The 22,253-nt window shown below is 41.0% G+C and overlaps 1 protein-coding gene across 1 annotated transcript in view; it reads right to left on the reverse strand.

Moving 5' to 3' along the window:
- Positions 1 to 19,566: 19,566 nt before the first annotated feature.
- Positions 19,567 to 22,253, reverse strand: part of LOC140930274 (limb region 1 protein homolog) — a 37,473-nt gene continuing 34,786 nt past the window's right edge. The window contains exon 16 of the mRNA XM_073379951.1: positions 19,567 to 21,914. Coding sequence (XP_073236052.1) covers positions 21,694 to 21,914 — 221 coding nt within the window. The 3' untranslated portion in view covers positions 19,567 to 21,693. The remainder of the gene's footprint in view (positions 21,915 to 22,253) is intronic.

The raw sequence follows: 22,253 nt of genomic DNA on the forward strand, positions 1-22,253 counted from the left end.
GACTAGGGATGACTGGGATAACTAGGCATGAGTGGGATGAGTAGGGGTGACTGGCGATGACTGGTATGTAAAGCGATGACTAGAGATAAAAAGGGATGAGAGTGGCTGACTAGCGATGACCAAGGATGACTGAGATAACTAGGGATAACTACAGAAGACTAGGGATGACAGGGATGACTAGGGATGACTGGGATGACGGGGATGACTGAGGATGACTAAGATGACTGGGGATAACTGGAATGACAAGCCATGACTAAAGATGACAAGGGATGGGTAGGGATGACTAGGGATGACTAGGGACGAATAGGGATTACTAGGGATTACTGGGATGACTAGGGATGACTAGGGATGACTGGGATGACTAAAGATGAGTAGGGATGACTAAGCATGACTAGGGATTACTGGGATGACTAAGAATGACTGGGATGACAGGGATGACTAGGGATGACTGGGATGACTAGGAATGACTGGGATGACTAGGGATAACTGGGATGACAACTGATGACTAGAAAGGACAAGGGATGAGTAGGGCTGACTAGGGATAACTAGGGATGACTGGGATGAGTAGGGATGACTTCGGATGACTAGGGATGACTAGGGATGACTGGGATGACTAGGGATGACTGGGATGACAGGGATGACTAGGGATGAGTGGGATTATAAGCCATGGCTGTGGCGTCTTATCGGAGGTTCAACTATATTAGGGATGAGAAGGGATGAGTGGGATGACTAGGGATGACTAGGGATGACTGGGATGACTTGAGATGACGAGCGATAACTGGGGATGACTAGGTGTGACTGGGATGACTAGAGATGACTCAGATGAGTGGGATTGACTAAGGATGACTAAGGATGACTAGGCTCACTATGGATGAATAAGAATGACTAGAAATGACTGGGATGACTTAGGATGACTAAAGATGACTAGGGATATCTGGGATGACTTGGAATGACTAGAGATGGCTGCAATGACTGGGATGACTAGGGATAACTAGGGATGACTGGGATGACTAAGGACGACTGGGGATGACTGGGATGGCAATCGATGACTAGAAAGGACAAGGGATTACAAGGGATGACTAGGGATGACTGGGATGAGTATGGATGACTGGGATGACAGGGATGACTACGGATGACTGGGATGACTAGGGATGACTAGGGATGACTGGGATGACGAGGGATGACTACGGCTTACTAGTGATGACTAGAGATAAGTAGGGATCACTAGGGATGACTAGGGACGACTAGGGATGACTAGGGATTACTGGGATGACTAGGGATGACTAGGGATGACTAGGCATGACTAGGATGACTAGGGATGACTGGGATGAGAAGCGATGAGTAGAGATAACAAGAGATGCGAGTGGTTGACTAGAGACGACCAGGGATGACTGGGATAACTAGGGATGACTACGGATGACTAGGGATGTCAGGTATTACTGGGATGACTAGGGATGGCTGGGGTGAGTGGGATGACTAGAGATTAATCGGATGACTAGAGTACTAGGGGTGAGTAGGACTGACTAGGGATGCCTAGGGATAACTGGGATGACTAGAAATGACTAGAAATGACTAGGGATGACTGGGATGACTGGGATGACTAGGGATGACTAGAGTTGACTGGGATGACTAGGGATGGCTAGGGATGACTAGGATGACAAGGGATGACTCTGATGACAAGCGATGACTAGAGATGACAAGGGATGACTACGGCCGACTACGGATTACTAGGATGATTAGAGATGGCTAGGGATGACTAGGCATGACTAGGCATGACTGGGATGACTAGGGATGACTAGGAGGACTAGGGATGACTGGGATGAGAAGCGATGAGTAGAGATAGCAGGGTATGCGAGTGGTTGACTAGGGACGACCAAGGATGACTGGGATGAATAGGGATGAGTACGGATGACTAAGGATGAGAGGGATGACTGTTATAACTAGGGATGACTGGGATGACAGAGGATGACTAAGATGACTAGGGATGGCATGGATGGCAAGCGATGACTAGAGATGACAAAGGATGAGTAGGGATGACTAGGAATGATTAGGGATGACTAAGGATTACTGGGATGACTACGGATGACTAAAGATGACTGGGATGAATAAGGATGAGTAAGGATGACTAAAGATGACTAGGGATTACTGGGATGACTAGGGAGGACTGGGATGACAAGGATGACTAGAGTTGACTGGGATGACTAGTGATGACTAGCGTTGACTGGGATTTAGTAGGGATGACTAGGGATGACTAGGATGACAAGGGATGACTGGGATTACAAGCGATGACTAGAGATGACAAGGGATGACTACGGCTGACTAGGGATGACTAGGATGACTAGAGATGACTAGAGATGACTAGGGATGACTGGGATTACTAGGCATGACTGGGATGACTAGGGATGACTGGGATGACAAGGGATGACTGGGATGATTAGGGATGACTGGGATGACAACCGATGACTAAAGGACAAGGGATGACAAGGGATGTTTAGGGATGACTAGGGATGACTGGGATGACTAGGGATGAGTGGGATGACAGGGATGACTAGAGATGACTGGGATCACTAGGGATGACTGGGATGACAAGCGATGACTAGAGATGACAAGGGATGAGTAGGGCTGACTAGGGATGACTAGGGATGACTGGGATGACTAGGGATGACTAGGGATGAGTAGGGATGACTAGGGATGACTAGGGATGACTAGGGGTGACTGGGATGACTAGGGATGACAGGGATGGCAGGGATGACATGGATGACTAGGGATGACTGGGATGACTGGGATGACTAGGGATGACTAGGATAACTAGGGATGGCTGGGATGACAAGCGATGACCAGAGATGACAAGGGATGAGTAGGAATGACTAGAGATGACTGGGACGACTAGGGATGACTGGGAGGACTAGGGATGACTGGGATGACAGGGATGACTAGGGATAACAGGGATGAGTGGGATGACTAGAGATGAATCGGATGACTAGAGTACTAGGGGTGAGTAGGGTTGACTAGGGATGCCCAGGGATAACTGGGATTACTAGAAATGACTAGGGATGACTAGAAATGACTAGGAATGACTGGAATGACTGGGATGACTAGGGATGACTAGAGTTGACTGGGATGACTAGGGATGACTAGGATGACAAGGGATGACTGCGATGACAAGTGATGAGTAGAGATGACAAGGGATGACTACGGCTGACTAGGGATGACTAGGATGACTAGGCATGAGTAGGCATGACTGGGATGACTAGGGATGACTAGGATGACTAGGGATGACTGGGATGAGAAGCGATGAGTAGAGATAACAAGGTATGCGAGCGGTTGAGTAGGGACGACCAGGGATGACTGGGATAACTAGGCATGAGTACGGATGACTAGGGATGACAGGGATGACTGGGATAACTAGGGATGACTGGGATGACGGGGATGACTAAGCTTGTTTCTAAAAAATGACAAATTTCATTTTTAAGACAATTTGTGATTTTTCCTCAAATCCTCTATCTTTCATAGGGATTCATGTTCACTCGAATGCAATAAATATTTTGTCAAGTTTAAATCACAAAACAGAAAGTTATATCCTACCTGTACAATGCTTGTTACAAGGACTGCTAACAATATTAGCACCACAAATGTCTCGTAAACGCGTGCCATAATTCCCTGCAAGACAAAGAAATATTGGTTCCTTCCTGTAGGTACTGAGGCACAGTACAACAAAAGAAACAAAACAACTAAATAATAAAGCCCCCTGAAGAACTCTATTTTTTGTTCCTTTGTTTCTTTTGGGGGGGGAGGGTCAGGGGGTTTGAGGGGTGGTCATTGTTGGGGGTATTTCCATATTTTTGGAATAATTGAGGTAAGAACTTTATTTAGACTTGGTACTTGTTAGTAATGAGGCTTGCATTAAAAGATCCCGACCAGTAAACCGTTCCACAATACCACTCCAAGAATAACTGAAACTGTTTTTGAAAGTTTCAGTATGGGAAAGTAGCACTGTGAGTTTGTTTTCTGTATTTCTTTAGTTATATGGCGTTAAGTCCATCAATCAATCAAATACAAATCAAATACAATCAAAATACAAAGGTGTATAAATAAAATCTGTAATAATTACAGCTATGTTATAATATTATTCAATTTTAAAAACAACTCACTAAATATGTAAAAACTTAGTAATAAAGACACAAAATATAAAAAGCTAAAAACCTACTGAAAAGCCATATACTAAAAACGCGACTGGAAAACTATAATACACGTTCTAAAAAGCTACAATCGTGCAATATAAGACACGTTCTAAAAAGCAAAAATCGTACAATTTACTTTTGAAGTCATTACGATTAATAAATTTTGAACTCAGTAGTCTCATTATTAATAGCCTTATGCGTGAGAATACATAAATCAACCTTACGTTGCAGCTCAAGTTTACGCCAATTGGGTGACTAAAATAGCTCATCCAGGCTAGTATCGTAATTTGAAGAAGTACCTAAACAGGCTGGTCGAGTGACGGGGTTCTGTAGTTTCTGGAGGTTCTGGGAGAGGCCCTAGTAACAATTTCTACAAACTGCGCACCAGTAACTGAACTGAGGCCATAAAAGAGTGCGATAAATATAGTGAGAAGTGTTTCACAACGTTTCTGACAGTGAGAAAGGCTTAATTGAACTAATGTCACAAGCAGTTTTTTAAGAGATCATGTGAATATGGTCCTCCTGATTCGGGTTGCAGTCAATTTTTGCACCAAGAAATTTAGAAACCAAGACCTGTTTAACCGGAGCATCATTGAATCTCCAATTCGTTAGATAGTCTCTGTCTAGATCTTAAGCCAATGAAGAGAATCTCTGTTTTTTTTTTCATGTTTAGCGTGAGCTTGTTATCTACAAGCAAAACATAGACCTTATTCAGATTATAATTAAGCCGCACATTAATATCGTTGATATAACTATTAGCAAAGGTAATGCTAGTACATCATCCCGTTGGTGTACACTCTCAATTGACGATAATGCAGACAATTGGGCAAGTCATTTATGTACAATAAAAATAATAAGGGGCCTAAAATGGTCCCCTAGGGCACACTATTCATGACAAATGTCTCACCTGACTTACAGTCCTTTACTACAAAGGTATGTGTACTATGACTAAGATATGACCTGACCCAGTCTCCTTTGGAGCCAATTATACCATAGGGAAACACATATCCCTAGTGATTTGTTTTCCCCACCTGGGAAACGCATATCGCTAGTGTTCCCTCACCTGGGAAACACATATCTCTAGTGTTATGTGTTCCCCCACGTAGGAAACACATACCCTTAGTCTTATGTGTTCCCCCACCTGGGAAACACATATCCTGAGTGATTTTAATTCCCTCAGTTGGGAAACACATATAAATAGTTTTATGTGTTCACCCACCTGGGAAAATATCATTAGTTTTATGTGTTCCCCATCTGGGAAAAACATAGCCCTAGTGATTTTTGGTCCCTCAGCTGGGAAACTTATATCAATAGTTTTATGTGTTCACCTACCTGGGAAACACAGCTCTAGTGATACGTGTTCCCCCACCTCGAAAACACATATTCCTACTGTTATGTGTTCCCCCACCTGGGAAACACATATCCCTAGTGTTATGTGTTCCCCCACCTGGGAAACACATATTCCTAGCGTTATGTATTCCTTTACCTGGGAAACACATATCAATAGTGATTTGTGTTCCCCCACCTGGGAAACATATCCCCAGTGATTTGAGTTCCCATTTTGATTCAAAACACTTCTCAAGTTTTTGCTGTATTTTACTTCAATATAATTTGGTTAAAATGCTTGTGTTTAAGTTTTCGAATTTAACCTGAACGACAGATGCATGAACATGTGAGAAAATGTAGGTTTTGCAGGTTTTAATCAAGTACAGATTGGGTGAAAATCTAACGAGTGTAGAGCGATAACCTTATGATGATAATTTCATAGGACATAAAACAGAACAATAAAAAGAACTGCCTAAGGCTTCGCTAAAGTCATTAAACATCCTAGAACGCAAACCTAACAACTTTGCGTACGATTTAGACATTTTGAAACGAAATTTCGAATGACTTTTTCTCATGCTTTGAACGACCTCTGGACTAACGCTTTTAACAGTTTCGCTAACACTTCCAATGGTCACTATAAGGTAAATTTTTCTAATGGTTTTACTCACGGCTTTGAATGCTTTCCCAAGCCGTTTTAATGCTTAGTTAACGGGTTCATAATGCTTTAAGAGGCCAAAATCTCATTGGTTCCTAGTAATCAACTCATAGTTCCTCGAACCTTATTGGCCTGAGCAACACACATCCGAACAGACGAAGCCACAAACCCACAAAGATATATACGCTTAGACTACTGACATATGAGCTTTTTTTTTTTCAAAACAGCTCAAAAAAGGGAGAATTCTAAGGCAAGAATAACAGTTTTATGGGTCCTGGCTGATATTGTACAATGCTTCCTCAAGTGGTACAGTGCAGAGGACAATTGTTTAGTCTGTCTACAGACGTCCCCCTCCCCGATTTTTTTCTGAGGGAGGGGGGGCGTCTGCATACAGGCTAGTGATTGTTTTCTTTAAGAGAAAAATGTTCTATTATATACATGGCAGGTTTTTGTTTGAAATCTAATGTTATTTGTACATTTCACCACCCTGAGGGCCGCAGTCTCTTGCAGTAGCTGTTACGGTACACTCACAGAAGGGTACATTTGTAAGATAAGCCAAGTAACCTGACATTCATTGTAAACAAGGCCAGGAAAACAAGTGTAAACATACCTTCTCAGAGCTGCACGCAGAAGTAACTGATGAGCAATAATTCAAAATGTTCCTTACAAGACCGATCGTAATAACTGGAGTCTGTGAGCCTGGAGTTCTCGCCTTGTTTCTTCTATAAACATTGTTTGAAAATAAATTGAAAGAAAAAAATAATGTGTTTGATTAATTATCTCTGCTTAAACCGAAAACAGAATAATTTAACTTTATTTTGTCACCATTAGCATTGTTTACTGTGCAACTAACGTTTGCTTTGTACAGAACATATTCAACAAGCCATCAATCATAAAAACCTTTTGCGAATAAACAAGTTTACAACATAAAATAGGGCCTATTAATAAAACTAGAACACGACTACAGCCCTAGCAAACAAGAATCAGCGCCGTAGCTAGTATGAGGCCAACCGAGGCACTCGCCTCGGTAAAATTTTGACGAATTTCGCCGATCATTTTTATTTTACATAAGCGATCATCAGATATTTTTAACGCATCATGATATTACAAAGAATTCAGCAATTCAGTCAATATACTATGAAAAAATTACCATATCATCGATCTCAAGGGGCTACGTACGTTAACTCAAATTTTTTTTGAACAAATACTGATCAAAACCATTGGCGAGGTTAACGGTCACCCAGATTATGTAGCTTGTTTCTGATTATTGCTTTTTAAATTCCACTTAAATTAACTCGAAAAAAAGTTACCGAAAGGCCCAGAAAACGCTGCAAATCGCATTTCCGAGAGACTAAAGTTCAAAATTTCTCGGGGGGGGGGGGGGGGGCATACCCCCGAACCCCCCTAGCAACTCCCGCCTGCCTCGGTTGGCCGTTTGGTCTGGCTACGGCACGATTTTGTTAACTTATATAATTAAATCTTTCTCTAAACAAAAAAAACTAGGAAGCAAACTTCATGAACTACCTAAAGTCAAATGTTCAATGCTAATAATAGTTTGGTAAACAGTACATTGATACCTTAATAAATGCTAAAATGGAAATGACATAAGCTTCAATTTATGATCTTTCTAAATTTAAATCTATGCAAATCTCCCAGACGGGATATATGTACACAGGGAATGGCAAATTGTCAGCGGGTATTTACCACTGACTTAAGATATTAAAAAGGAAAATTAAAAAGAAATTCATAATGTGATATACTCACCAGCCAAACTTTAAAACTCGAGGATACAACAGTTCAACCAAAAGCAGCAATGTACTGTCAGTCCAGGTTCAGGATTTTTATCTCTACACAACAATTTTAAGTAAGAATTATGCACATTTGACCCTGAAAGGCTGAATAAAAGTCAAAGCCTATTAGCTAGAAAGTCCAGTGTTAATGTTGTGGACGATCTAAAACAACAATATTAGAGATAAAAAAGGAAAAAGTTAGAAATCTAGGAAGAAAATGCGCTCAACCATTACCTGTCAAGATTAAGGGTAACTAAAATGTTTCTGCTTTGGTAAGTATCTTAATGAAATGGTTTCCCAAATTAGAGTGGTATCCCTACGTTTCTCCGTTCCCTGATTTATTGTGTTATCGGCTTGAGTGTCACCAGTTTACGCAAAATACGTTTCAACAGCTGTACACTCGGTCGAATTTCAACAAAAAAACCAGTTCCTAAAGAAACCAGGATTCCTGTTGTCTGCGTTGATAATTTTAGATTGGTATCCCTGTTTCTCTGTTCCCTGATTTATTGTGTTATCGGCTTGAGTGTCACCGGTTTACGCAAAATACGTTTCAACGGCTATACACTCCGTCGAATTTCCACAAAAAATCAGTTCACAAAGAAACCAGGATTTCCACAGTCTGCGTAGATAATTTTAGATTGGGGTAATAAAAGTTGATGTGCTCTTTAACGGAACAGAAAAGGGGAAGAAAAAATGGCAGAAATCTAGGAAGCGGAAGACTTGCAAACTTAAAGCACTCACCTGTTGAAGCCGAGAATGAAATACACTCCTACTAAGAATGTAACCATGGACAGTTAGCAGCTTATACATCAATTCTGTCTTAGTTAGGCAGCAACAGTAGCTCTGAAAGCAAGGGTAACAAAACTTTGAAATATACATCGTAGTATTCTTTTTTATTAAGGTTGGGTACATACATAACGTTAGTGGTAACACTGTTTGGAGTTTATAGGATTTTTCTTAGCTCCAAAGAGCTGCAGATTTGCTCTTTCATCATTTGCTACACAGTGCTATGGCAATAGATATGTCCATTTAATCCTTTAAGCCCTAAGAGTGATCAGCATGGAATTTCTCCTTCTAATATCAATGCTTTGTAAAACAGATTGGTCATGAGAATTACATGATCACACAAGATAAATTTGCTTAATATTTTATCAACTTCTCCCCAATACATCTGTAGGAAATGAATAGGGGCAACAAAAGAGAATCCAAATTTTGATCTTAGGGTTTAAAGGGTTAAACGTTCCTCCCTCTACGCGATCCGCCACACAAATTACCCACGACTTGTTCTATGCAGGGTTCACAGCATAATCAGTAGAGCAACAGCAGATCTAACTTGAAGGTCGTACGTGGGTGCGAATCATACCAAGGCCAAAAGTTCTCTTTGCCTCATGTGGTCCCCAAATTTCTTTTATTTGGGCCAACCCTCATTGGAGTTTTATGGCTTAAACCTACCAGAAGTTGACAGGTTATTACTTTGTAGTTCCATTCTGTCCCTGTCAAACTTTTTCATATGGACTTGTTGAAATCTGATGCATTATTCAACTGGACATGTATCATTTCCCTTTACCAACATTTTATCCCGACAAAAAAGACAAAAGATGTTAAACATGAATGTTATTCTGGAGAAATAATGTTTACAAAAAATGAATGTATGTGAATCAGTAGCCAATATGAGCACTCTGAAGGGAGACAGTTGTAGTTTGCATTTGTATTTCTGTCCTGTAAGAAGGTTGTTTTGCTGGAGAATTTTAAAATTCTTTTTTTCCTCTATGGCCTCCCTACCTCCCTCCCTCCCTGTGTAGTTCCAGAAAACATCCATAATCCCCCATGAAGGGCAACAGAAATTCCGGGGGGAGGGAGTCCAAAAGGAGGCAATTTCTGAGGGAGTTGGGGGGTTGTTTACAGTGTTTTTTTGTTTTTTTTTTCCAGGGGAAAAATACAAATATCAAGATATAAATATCAAAATTTATGTCAGCTTCTCTGTTGAGCAATTAATAAGCTACCAGATATTTCACTGTTACTGGTCTTCATAACAGGTATTATTGTTTGCATTGACCATCTTTTGTCTATGGTGGGCTAAACACTTTTTTGTTTTCACGGCTTACATGCAGATAGTTTTCTTTACAGTGTAATACATCAGCTCATGAGCAAACTTCCGGTCATCTAGCTGTTGCTTTATTACGTTTGATCCTTCATATTAAATTAATTTTGGTCAAGTTCTAAGCATTCTCGTAACATGCTCGAACTAAAAATGAAGCACCGGTATAACCCATTTCTTATATGAGAATGAGGCACACAATTAGAAATTAATGATTGAGGCTGAGTAAGTTATGAGGAATTATGCAGATCAAGGAGGGTGTTATCCACCGTTTGGCTTTGGTAGATAACACCCTCAGAGATCTGCATAATTCTTTATACCCTACGAAAGCCAAATTCATTAGCTGCTTTATTATTCATTTGAAAAAAAATTCCACGTCGCCCACCTGGGAAACACATATCCCCAGTGATTTGAGTTCCAACACCTGGGAATCACATATCCCTAATGATCTGTGTTCCCCCACCTGGCAAACACATATCCCTAGTGATTTGAGTTCTTTTACCTGGGAAACAGATATGCCTAGTGTTATGTGTTTCCCCCACCTGGGAAACACATATCCCCAGTGATTTGAGTTCCAACACCTGGGAATCACATATCCCTAATGATCTGTGTTCCCCCACCTGGCAAACACATATCCCTAGTGATTTGAGTTCTTTTACCTGGGAAACAGATATGCCTAGTGTTATGTGTTTCCCCCACCTGGGAAACACATATTCCTAGTGATTGGAGTTCCCCTACCTGGCAAACACAAATCCCTAGTGTTATGTGTTCCCCCACACGGGAAACCCATATCCCTAGTGATTTGTATTCCCCCGCCTAGGAAACACATCTCCCTATTGTTATGTGTTCCCCATCCTGGGAAACACATGTCCCTAGTGTTATGTGTTCCCCCACCTGGAAAAAACACATATCCCTAGTAATTTGAGTTCCCCCACCTGGGAAACCCATATCCCTACTGTTATGTGTTCCCTCACCTGGGAAACACATATCTCTAGTGATTTGAGTTCCCCTACTTGGGAAACAGATATCCCAAGTTATTTGAGTTTCCCTACCTGGGAAACACATATCCCTAGTGTTATGCGTTTCCTTTCCTGGGAAACACTTATCCCTAGTGATTTGGTTTCCCCCACCTGGGAAACACATATCTCTACTGTTATGTGTCCCCCCACCTGGCAAGCACATATCCGTAGTGATTTGTGTTCCGCACCCGGGGAAACACATATCCCTAGTGATTTGTGTTCCCTCACCTGGGCAACACATATCCCTAGTGTTAGGTGTTCCCCTACCTAGGAAACACATCATCCCTAGTGTTATGTGTTCCCCCACCTGTGAAACACATATCCCTAGTGATTTGTGTTCTGCTGCCTAGGAAACACATCTCCCTAGCGTTATGTGCTCCCCCACCTAGGAAACACACCTCCATAGTGTTACATTCTTACAACCAGGGGTCTTACAACTAGAAGTCTTACAATCAGGACTCTCACAACAAGCGGTCTAACAACCAGGACTCTTACAACAAGGGGTCTTACAACCAGGACTCTTACAACTAGGGTTCGTACAATCAGGACTCCTTCAAACAGGACTCTTACAACATGGGGTCTTACAACAACAAGGGGTCTTATGACCAGGGGTCTTACAATCAGGACTCTTACAACCAGGACTCTTACCACCGGAGGTCCCAGAACCAGGACTCTTAAAACCAGGGATCTTACAACCAGGACTCTTACAATCAGGACTCTTGCAACCAGAACTCTTACAAGCAGGGGCCTTACAATCAGGACTCTTACAACCAGGATTCATACAACCAGGGGTCTTACAACCATGGAACTTACAACCAGGGGTCTTACAACCAGGACTCTTACAACCAGGGTCTGACAACCAGGGGTCTTACAATCAGGACTCTTGCAACTAGGTCTCTTACAACCAGGGGTCATAAAGCCAGAAGTCTTACGATAAGGACTCTTAAACCAGGACTCTTAAAACCAGGGGTCCTACATCCAAGTCTCTTAGAACCATCGGTTTTACCATAACGACTTAGAACCACAGTTGTTACAACCAGGACTCTAACAACCAGGACTCTAACAACCAGGGGTATTACAATCAGCACTCTTACAACCAGGTGTCTTACAAACAGAACTCATACAACCAGGAGACTTACAACCACAACTCTCGTAACCAGGGGTCTTACAACCAGGGGTCTTAACACCAGGACTCTTACAACCAGGGGTCTTACAATAGGGACTCTTACAACCAGGACTCTCACAACCAGGGGTTTTACAATCAGGACTCTTACAACCAGGGGTCTCACAACCAGGGGTCTTACAACCAGGACTCTTACAACCAGGAATCTTACAACCACGGGTCTTACAATCAGGACTCTTCCAACCAGGGTTCTTACGACCAGGGGTCTTACAATAAGGGGTCTTAAAACCAGGACTCTTACAACTAGGCGTCTTACAACCAGGGGTTTTATAATCAGAACTCTTAGAACCAGGACTCTTACAACAAGGAGTCTTACAATCGGAACTCATACAACCAGGACTCTTACAGCCAGGTGTCTTACAAGCACGGGTCTTACAACCAGGGGTCTACCAAGCAGGGGTCTTACAATCAGGACTCTTAGAACCAGGACTCTCACAACCAGGGGTCTTACAACTAGGTGTCTTACAATAGGGACTCTTACAACCTGGACTCTCAGAACCAAGGGTTTTACAATCAGGACTCTTACAACCGGGACTCTTACAACCAGGACTCTTACATAAAGGGGACTTACAAACAGGACTCCACAACCAGGGGTCTTAAAACCCGGACTTTTACAACCAGGGATCTTACAAGCAGAGGTCTTACAACCATGGGTCTGACAACCAGGGGTCTTACAATAGGGACTCTTACAATCAGGACTCTCACAAACAAGGGTTTTACAATCAGGACTCTTACAACCAGGATTCTTACAACCAGGGATCTTACAACCATGGGTCTTACAATCAGGACTCTTACAACCAGGGGACTTACAACCAGGACTCTTACAACCAGAGGTTTTACCATTAGAACTTTTACAACCAGGACTCTTACAACCAGGACTCTTATAACCAGGACTCTTACAACCAGGGGTCTTACAACAGGGACTCTTACAACCCGGACTCTCACAACCAGGGGTCTTACAACTAGGACTCTTACAACCAGAGGTTTTACCATTAGGACTTTTACAACCAGGGTTCTTACAACCAGTACTCTTACAACCAGGGGTATTACAATTAGGTCTCTTACAACAAGGGATCTTACAACTAGGGGTCTTACAACCAGGGGTCTTACAACCAGGACTGTTACAACTAGGGGACTTAAAACCAGGACTCTTACAACAAGGGGTCTTACAATTGAGAATCTTACACACAGGACTCTTAGTAAGAGCGGTCTTACAAGCAGGGGTCTTACAAGCAGGGGTTTTACAATCAGGACTCTTAATATCAGGGCACTTAGAACAAGGGGTCTTACAAGCAGGACTCTTACAACCAGGCGTCTTACATCCAGGAGTCTTACAACCAGGGGTCTTACAACCACGGGTCTTACAACCAGGAGTCTTACAACCAGGGGTCTTGCAACCAGGGGTCCTACAATCAGGACTGTTACAACCAGCACTCTTACAACCAGAGGTCTTACAAGCGGGGTCTAACAAGCAGGGGTCTTACAACCAGGACTCGTACAACCGGGGGTCTTACAACCAGGACTTTTACAACCAGGGGTCTTACAACCAGGAGTCTTACAATCATGGGTCTTACAATCAGAACTCTTTTAACCAGGACTCTTACAACCAGGGGTCTTACCACCAGGACTCTTACAACCAGGGGTCTTACAACCAGGACACTTACAACCATGGGTCTTACAATCAGGACTCTTACAACCAGGACTCTTACAAGCAGGGGTCTTAAAATTGGGACTCTTACAATCAGTGGGGTGGAGAGGGGGAGGAACTGGGGGCGGTCGTAAAAAAATTTTTTCCGCCTTTTGGACCTCACTGGAGTCTAAAAATAAGGGGGTACTTGGTGCCCTCCCCTGGATCCACCACTAGTGTAAAGGGTACCTGTGCATTGAAAATAAAGCAGTGGGATTTCTAAGGTGGCCTGTGTGAGAGACACTTATTATTCATTACTGTTTGAATTGTTACAAAATGGAGATACATCCTCGAGACGATAAATGATAAATGGTTTGTATGTTTCCTTTCCGAATGCTCACTGAGATATGATAATTTAGTATGAGAAAATAGAAGGGATTCCCGTCACGTAACATCTCCATTGAGCTGAGTGTACATCATGCCGAGAATTAAAAACTCTAAAAAGAAAATGGTCGGCTATTGAATACTATTCGGGTGAGAGAGGAAGTTCACGGAGGAGAGATTGTGTAGCATTTCTTCATTTTTTTACAAAGGCACAATTAAAAATCGTGACTTAAACCTATTTTTATCACGCGATCTCCTGTCTCACCGTACCAAAATTATCATATCTTGGTGAGCATCGGAAGTTAGCCAAGTGTGGTCATTGCACGCGAGCTAAACAAGAATGCTGTATAATGACAGACTAGAAACAATAGAAAACTCCCAAAGCACAAACTCAGCCAAAACGCTAAAAATCTTCAATGTTTACTTAAGTTTGGGCTTATAAAAGATAATGTCACAGTTTTTCAATGAAATTCAGAATCCGGGTAGTAAGGTAATCAATTGTGGCCCTGAAAAAATTTGAAGGAAAAAAAAAACTATGAGCTTTGAAGAAAATGCTTTTTTCGTGAGAAGGACTCTTAAACGCTGACAAACGTCAACAAATAGCTAAAACTATAATCTTTATATGTTTGCATTGCTCGAAGTCGTGCGTGTTTACAAGGCACTAAAGTTTTTTGCTGACTTGCAAGGACCCATCTGTTATAAAGATCCCCAAAATAAAGGGATAAATCTCATAGTTTATTAGACATAATTGTTTAAAGTTTGCTTATCATTTTCACATAAATTATGACCTAAATTTGGAAACTGCTGAATTTCTCACATTGGGTCTTTGCGATTTTGGTGAAACTCTGTTCAACACAAGGCACTAACGCGAACTATAAGTAGGCGAGAAATTTTCACGTAAAAATGCCGGCAACAGCAGAATTTCGACTCAGACCCCAAAAGGCATGGCACTATAACCACGTGACATTTACTTCGATCGCCAAAAATTTTATGCTATATTGTAGATTGATCTATATGTTATCCATGCTATATGTAAGACGTACGATCAAAGTAAAGGTGGGGATACCAGAGAGCTTCAAAGTAGGATGGTACCCTCACAAAATAACTGGGTCGAGTCACCTTCGATATTCCCGCAATCTCCCGCTATGCCGCGGGGGTCGGGAGGCCGGGGTTTCAATTGACTGACGCATAATTAAACTAGAGGCCAGAAGTTCGGATGGGGAAGAATTCAAAGCCTCACAAAGTTTAATTCTCGCAATCTTAAAATTATCTTATAAATCTACCTACCTGATGTCTGTGGCCTTCCGTTCGATCCCGTACTCAACGGATGGAGTGTTAAGGTGCCAATTAACGTGGTCTAATCAATCACACGCAAACTTTCTGACTCTTGTCGCAAAACTAAACATGGTGAAGACAAATTAGATAGTTTGTCCCAAAACATCCAAAAGAATGCTATCAAAACACGCACTACAACAAATCATTTTACCCTTCTTACCATTTCTGTAGTGTAATTAATTAGTCCAATGTGCAAAGGATTCACCTTCATGCAGCACAAACATGGCGCGTGTTGCTTGGCGCGGCAACTTAGCTATCGAGGCAGAACGAGAAGACCCTGGGAATGACAACAAATTTCGACATTTTTCTCTGTTCCAACTTCTCAATCGACTTTAATCAGGGACTTATCTATAAACTTAACATAGTGTATACTCACCTTGTCAACATCAGTAATCATTATTTCTTGGCTTATTTTGCCAAAAAAGGGATAACGAAATTTATTATATGAAAAACGTTTTGACCAAAACAATTATATAAACCCCTTCGCAAAAATCCAATTTAGAGAGCCTACATAATCGATAGTTATATTGTGGAAGGCCTATTTTTCTCTAAACTTCCACGAAACATCATTCCTAGGCTATTTGGCAGATAAGCAGGCAGTAGACAATTATTTTCAAAAAATCACTGCCTGACCCCTTAGAATTGGAAAAATCTAATTTGGCGACTATGTACTCTATGCTACTTTCGCACATCCCACGATGACTGATCAAAGTCGATTTTTTAACAGTCTAGAAAAGTATGATTTCTATGGAAAGTATTACTAAACATCATTTTACTCATTTTACTGATTAGGGTGAAGCACTTTTTTAACGGATTAGGGTTAAGCGCTGTTTAGGGTTAAAAACGTTTTTTACCGATTTATAGGGTTAAGCGCTTTTTGGCGTTAAACAGGTGGGCGGACACCATTCATAAAACCTAAGATGACTGCCAACATAAAATTACTCTTAATGGTCCAGATGTCATATTTTCTGCTCTAAAACATCGCTGAACTTCATTTACTTGTGTACTTAAACTTAAAATCAACATTGAAAAGAAGCACATTAGATCTGATAGGACTGGAAGAATTTTGGATAAAAGGACATGATATGGGCTCAAAAGGAATTGTAGATACAATAAGGCAAAGGCTTAAGGATATAGAACTCCGACACTGAATGAGTGAAATATATAACGACGTAAGAAGAATACTGACCAAAATAACAAAATGACAACATACCGAAAATTTAAAACAATAGAAAATTACAAATGTGAGGATTACCTTCGCCAGGTTACCAATACCCGCCACAGAATAATGTTAACAAAATTGCCATTAAGCAACCACAAACTCGCAATAGAAACGGGCCGATATTGACCTTAAAAAAAACCTGAAGAAAGAAAATGTGCAGTGTGTAAACTAGAAATGGAGTATGAATATCCCTTTGTAACTGTATGCTCGCTTACCTGGAAAAAAGAAACGTTCTACCCTATCATTGTAAATTAAGGCCCAGTTCAAACGTCGAATTTCACGTGCCGAATTTAATTGCTATTTTAGTCGACTAAAATAGTCAAATACGGCATTTGATTCAAACGTCAAATTTACCTCACTGAACTGTGTCGAATTTAACTCTCTTCGCTGTCAATATTCTCAGTAATATAATAATAATTTACTAAAATTCATTCATTAAGTTCGGCACATGTGAAATGCGACGTTTGAATCAAAAGTCGAACCTAAGTCGAATCTTCGACTGTTTCAGTCGCAGATACGGCAAACGTCGCATTTAATTTAAACAGTCGAATTTAATTGATTCGAACGTCGCAATTCACATGTATTTAACTCTCGCGTTAAGTTCGGCACATGTGAAATTCGACGTTTGAACCGGAGCTAACGCTCGTGTTAATTAAGGTATTTGAAATAAACGCGACTTAAATTAACGCGATTTGAAGATAAATTTGCTTCCCAGTAAAGGTAATTAACGTAAGAGAGGGAATAAAATTTCAAAATGAGGGAAATTACCGCGAATGCCACACCAAAAAAAGAAAACAAAGAATTTGTTGACATCAGCAACAAATGTATTTTAACAGTGTAAAGCTTGAAAATACAAACAAGGATCGTCCAATTGTCCTTAAACGTATGTCCCCTGTGTCCTTTGTGGCCCCTCTTTCCTCTGTGTCCCCTGTGTTCCTTGTGTCGCTTGTATCTCCTTTGTCCCCTGTGTCCACTATGTCCCTTGTGGGTCCTGTGTCCCCTTTGTCCCCTGCGTCGCTTGTATCCCTTGTGTCCCCTGTGGCCCCGGTGTCCCCTGTGTCCGCTGTGTCTCCTTGTGTCCTCTGTGGATCCTGTGTCCCTTGTGGCTCCTGTCGCACCTGAGGTCCCGATGGCCCATGTGTCTCGTACGTCATTGCTATGCCTATGTTGCAGGCGGGGGGAAAGTTACTCCGGATTTCAAGTGACAGATATGATCGGAGGAGTATTTTTCGATTCTTGGATTTTTTGGCTAGGAAAATTTAACAGTCGTGTTTTTCGGTATTCAAAACAATCTGAAGATTCGTGCTAGTGCCCACGTATCCTGGCCGCAAACAACCATTCTATTCTAATTTAGTTTTCGTGTTTTATTATTTAATACTTTCTGGAAAATTTTAAAACGCTTGGAAATTTGGCATAGGAGTTTTGGGGGGTTAATTTTTGGTCGAGGAGTTTTTATGGGTTTTATTGGAAGCCCTAAGCATTGGGTTGATTTTTGCCCCCATTCGATCATCCCCGTCACTAAAAATCCGAAGAGTATCCCCCTGGGGCCGCTATGACGTTAACTAACGATCCATCCACAAGGTTTACATGTATACGGAGTCATCGAAGCAAAAAGTTGCTTACATCTCCACCGGTGTGTGATAAACCCAGACTTGCAGGTAAACGAGGGAAACATTAATTGTTGTGAAATGCTTTAAAAGATTCTCTATCCCTAAACTTTAAGTCTTCTAAAAGTCTAGTTAACCTTTTAAGCCCTAAGAGTGATCAGCATCAAATTTCTCCTTGTGATATCAGTGCTTTGTAAAACAGAGTGGTCATGAGATTGACGGACGTGATCACACAACATGATTGTGCTTGATATTTTATCAACTTCTCCCCACTACTTTTGTGGGAAATTAATAGGGGCAACAAATAAGAATCCAAATTTTGATCTTAGGTTTTAAAGGGTTAACGGATTGGGAATCTGTTAGAGCATTTCGCAACAATGTTTACCTCGTTGACCTGCCAGTCCGCAAGTCTACAGTCTGCGTTTGTCGCACGCAGACAGCCGGCCTACCTTGCATCAGTGCTCGTGCTTTCTTCATGGGCTGCTTGCTGTTAACTCAATAAATATTCAGTGGGCATATTGTCCAATTGAATGCATGGATTTAATCAGATTCAGTGGCTGTTGTAATTGGTGAAATTCATCGAAAAAATAACGTCAACAGCAGAATTTCGACTCAGAACCCAAAGAGGCGTGGCACTATAACCACGTGACATTAACTCCGATCGCCAAAAATTTTATGCTATAATGTAGATTGATCTATATGTTATCCATACTTCATGTTAGACTTACGATCAAAGTAAAGGTGGGGATACCAGAGAGCTTCAAAGTTGGATGTCATCCTCACAAAATAACTAAGTCGAATAACCTTTACTTGATAACCTTTGTTATTTTCGCTGCTTTTGTTTAACATTGATAATCAACGCGTTTAAAAAGAATACATAATTTAGCAAAACCAAAGAAATGAAATACTCCGGTGAAACTGTTAAAACTGTTTAAAACACCCATAACTCGTCTTTTATCAAGTCCCTAGAAGCACTGGATTTTTAAACCTTAATAAAAAACCACTATTCGCGCTCAGCAGCCAAAACATAGGGTCGTGGGGAAGTTAAGGGTAGAAATTGATCACAGACTTGGTTAGGAGTGTTGTTTTTTAAGCGCAGTATGTAACAATCTGTAAACCCCACTACTACAGCATTGATGTAGGAATCAAATAACAATGATTAACTTTATTTGTGACATGTCCTTTTGTTCCACAAATTCAGCTACAGGAGAAATTTGTAGTTTACAAAATGTGCCACTGATTTTCACTGAGTCTTGTACAAAACAACAATAACTTAACGTACTTAAATGAAGTACTAGATGACGTACTAGATGTCGAACTATACGACGCACTAGGATACGAATGAGAACAGTTGCAATGGTGAACGGATGACAAAGTGTTAAGTATGAAAGATATGCACTATTTATATAACTAGTCATATAAATATGAAAATAATTTAACACTTATTATAAGATAATTATAATAATTGTTACATATGTGGAGAACTCCGCATTAAAGTAGGATGTCTACTTTATAAATTAACAGCCTTTGAAGAGTAAAGAATGGATACATAAACTATGATGTCGATCTGTTTTGCAACTACACATTATTTTACTAAAAAACTATATAAGGGCACTTTTCACTACCAGCTTCGAATGTCAAAACTGTTAACATGATTTTCATGTCGTCAAGCAATTTGAACGTCCAGGAGTTCAAAATCAGAAATGCAAGAATAATCACTTTTTCATAACAAAAATTGGTGTGGTCAGTTAATGCTAAGCCTTCCAAGCGTTCCTGCAGGAACGCGTAACGAACCCCTGAGAACGTCTGCGTAGGAGAGTAGTCAATGCTTTCTAATCATTATCAATCGACTTCCGTTAATAGATTGATATCGGAAATCGATGACCAATCGATGAGAGAAAACTTTGTTACTCAACCCATGACTGCTTTTTTGCTGATTATCGTCGTTTACTTATCCGTTGTTTACTAGTTGGATTACCTTTCTCGATGATCTCTCCATGAGATCAATTACCCTGCGATCAGAGGTTTCTCTCCTGCCCTCGCAGGGTATGAGATCAATTACCCTGCGATATACCATTTTTATCGATAGAAAATCGATGAAACTTTAAAATGAAGTTATTCTGTTTATCACAAATTGGCCAATAACAATCGATATCAATTAACTAACACCCACCGATTAACATGAATTGATCGCATGGTTACCGATAATCGCTTTTCATCGATTGACTACGCCAGCAAAACGGAAACAGGCGCAGAAAAACGCGAGCGGATCTGAAAATTGTTCTTAGCCGATTAAACCCTAGTGTCAAAATTTAAATTCTCACTTGCTGTAATTATACGTTTTCAACAAAAGTAATAGGGAGCATTTGAAGCATCAATAAGATTCATGTTATGCGATCATGTCTTGATTCTTGTGACCAATCTGTTTTATAAAGTAACAATATATTAAAGGAGAAATTTCATTTTGACGATACTTAAGGCTTAAAGGGTTAACAGTAAAAGGATTTCTTCTGCTAATATATTAAGATAAAGGAATATCCATAAATAAATGTAACACTATATTTGTAGGCAGTAAATGAAACCCCACTGCCTCCTTTAGTTTCTATCGCAGCTTAGTCCCTGCAAAATAATTCTGGTCATACCAGCATACGCGCTATTGATGCAAAGCATCTATGCATCACTTAAATGGAAGACGCCAAGGTTCTTTCTAGCCTCCCCCACAGACGTTCTTAGGGGTTAGTCACGCGCTCCTGCCCCGCGTGACAAACGTGACGCGTAGCGAACCCCTAAGAACGTCTTTGGGAAAGGCCAGGTTCTTCTTTGTGTAATGTTGCGTTACATTACCTCACCATACTGTACTTCTTTCTTCCCAACCAGGCCTCTACAGACACGAGAGGGATCGGGGCAAGAAGTAACTCCTTGACAGTATCTTAGCCACAATAATCTAAAAAGCTTTAACGTCATTGCAATGTGTCTTTCATACGAAGAACTGGTTCAGTTTATACCGTAATCAATATATTTCCATTGACTATCGACTCAGCTTCCTTTTTTATATCTCCATGAACAACAGACTTAAGACAAGGTATCCAGTTAATCGAAACAAACGCAGCACAATGTTTAGTTTCGAATAGTCAACTTGATAAGTGAGGCCACATTTGGGTTACCCAGACAGCTCAACCTCTAAAGTTGCATGTAATTGACCGGAAGTCATCTTTACACCTCAAAATAGCCTTGTTCCCTTTACCGTCCTTTAGGTAACCGAACACTCACACAGAAGCCTTCGCCTTGGGTCTGAGTCGCCTAAAGAACTGCATCGTTGGAACGTGTACCTGCTCATATAAAGCGTTTCTGACAGAAGCAGTGAACTTGTTTACCAAACAGAAAGCAGTTGAGACTTCAAACACTAAGTTATACAGGATAACCACGCGAAAGTTGCCAAGCCAGTCAAGCCGACCGAACTCGCCCAACAAGTCAAACTTGGTAATTCCTGAAATATAAGATTCGTGCATCACGAAATAAACAACCTGACCTCCAATACCATACACTACTGTACTTTTTCCGTACAATCACGAAGAGCAAGGACCCTCTCAGCCTCTCTATCAGCTTAACTGTGGTTTCTTGACGTGTTCTTCGCCCTCCACACGTCTACTGAATTACGGTAGACGAATGGGTGCCAGAAAATATTAAATGGAGGTGGGCAGGACTGCAATCAATAATGTCTCATTCAAGAAAGGACAAAGGTTGGACGAGAGGTAACTGTTTTAGTAGGACGAACAAACCAGAAAAGCTGTGGGACATACACTAAGTCGCCGTTTAATTTCTTAAT

The sequence above is a fragment of the Porites lutea genome, chromosome 3, assembly GCF_958299795.1.
Source record: "Porites lutea chromosome 3, jaPorLute2.1, whole genome shotgun sequence".
Lineage (NCBI taxonomy): Eukaryota > Metazoa > Cnidaria > Anthozoa > Scleractinia > Poritidae > Porites > Porites lutea.